This window comes from Dipodomys ordii, unplaced genomic scaffold, assembly GCF_000151885.1.
Source record: "Dipodomys ordii isolate 6190 unplaced genomic scaffold, Dord_2.0 Scaffold71, whole genome shotgun sequence".
Lineage (NCBI taxonomy): Eukaryota > Metazoa > Chordata > Mammalia > Rodentia > Heteromyidae > Dipodomys > Dipodomys ordii.
The window spans coordinates 1,814,396-1,815,987 of record NW_012267287.1 but is presented as its reverse complement, the minus strand read 5'-3'; the positions used below and the strand labels follow the sequence as shown (position 1 = coordinate 1,815,987).

At 46.4% G+C, this 1,592-nt stretch overlaps 1 protein-coding gene across 1 annotated transcript in view; it reads right to left on the bottom strand.

The window, feature by feature from the left end:
- The window catches only part of Add1 (adducin 1 (alpha)), a 37,012-nt gene that overhangs the window by 17,165 nt on the left and 18,255 nt on the right, over positions 1-1,592 (bottom strand). Inside the window, exon 6 of the mRNA XM_013023881.1 lies at positions 1,335-1,537. Within this exon, the coding sequence (XP_012879335.1) occupies positions 1,335-1,537 (203 nt within the window). The remainder of the gene's footprint in view (positions 1-1,334; positions 1,538-1,592) is intronic.

Genomic DNA, 1,592 nt, shown 5'->3' with positions numbered 1-1,592 from the left:
CACACACACGGTGCCTCTAGAGTCATTTTTTTTGTATCTTTCCTCAGAAAGACAGTGGCAATTTTCCATTTACAAGCATGCTTGTTACAAGACAATAAAAGATGATTCTACCACAGAAAGACTGTCTTCAGCAGCATTCTATCCTGAGTATTTCTGGCTTAGCTTGCTCACTGAGCAAGGACTGAGAGTCTTCCAGGGCTTCAGGGTAAAGCCCTGGGATTAGCAAATATCCCTTTATCATAACAGGTACCAACCAACCTCTCAGCTCCTTCCCTTTAAATGCTGATAAACCAAAACTGGAAATAATGTTCAGACCTCTGAACGCTGTTTGCTCATACTGGGGAGAGAAGGTATATATATATCTTAGACAATGATCAGTGATTGCTGCATACTTTCTTCTTAAGAACTACAACAGGGGCTGGGAAGGTGGCTCAGTGGTAGAGCGCTTGCATGCATGAGGCCCTGGGTTCAATTCCTCAGAACCACATAAGCAAAAATAAAAAAAACCGGAAGTGGTGCTGTTGCTCAAGTGGTAGAGCGCTGGCCTTGAGCTGAAGAGCTGAGAGACAGTGCCCAGGCCCAGAGTTCAGGCCCCACAACCAGACTCCCCCCCCAAAAAAAGAACTACAACAGCACTCTATATTAAGAATTATGTATAACTATTAATAATCTGAGAATATTGAAGACGTGGATTTAAAATGCATTTTTAATGGCTTTTTTAGTGTTGTTGTGGTTGTTGGTGGTAGTCGTGGGGCTTGAACTCTGGGCTTGGCACTGTCCCTGAGCTCTTCAGCTTAAGTTAAGTGCTCTACCACTTGAGCCACAATGCCACTTCCAGGATTCCCAGAGTTAATTGGAGATAAGAGTCTCACACCTGTAATCCTAGCTATTCAGGAGGCTGAGATCTGAGGATCAAGGTTCAAAGCCAATCCGGGCAAGAAAGTCTGCCAGACTCTTATGGCACTGTGGCTTAAGTGGTAGAGCGCTAGCCTTGAGCTAAAGTGCTGAGGGACAGCACCCAGGCACAGAGTTCAAGCCCCATGACCAACAAAAACCAAAAATCAAACAAAAGCACCAACATTTAGCCTAGCTACTTAGGGGGCTAAGATCTGAGGATTGTGGTCTGAAGCCAGCCCAGGCAGGGTAGTCTGAGATTCCTATCCCCTGTTAACAACTAAAAAGCCAGAAGTGGAGTTGTAGCTCAAGTAGTGGAGCACTAGCCTTCAGCACAAAAGCTCAGGGACCCCCAGGCCCTGAGTTTAAGTCCCAGAAGCTACATAAAAAAAACCATTTTTCAGAACAAGCTTTCTGTCAGGTGCTGGTGCCATTCTTACCAGATTGTCAAGCATCCGCATGAGGGCTTCAAATTCCTGCTCCCCAATCAGCCACCGGGGTGATGAGTTGGTGCCATCCCCTTCCGGAGACTCTGGGGGACGGGGCTTGGCCCTGTACTTCTCAGGATCCAGCAAGACCAGGTTGTCTGGTCCTCCAGCACTGGCCAGAGTGCGAACCTTTTCAAAACAAGCAAACAGTAGGGCTCAGTTCCACATGGAGATGGAGAGGTACTCTGTGGGTTTCTTTTTTTTTTTTTT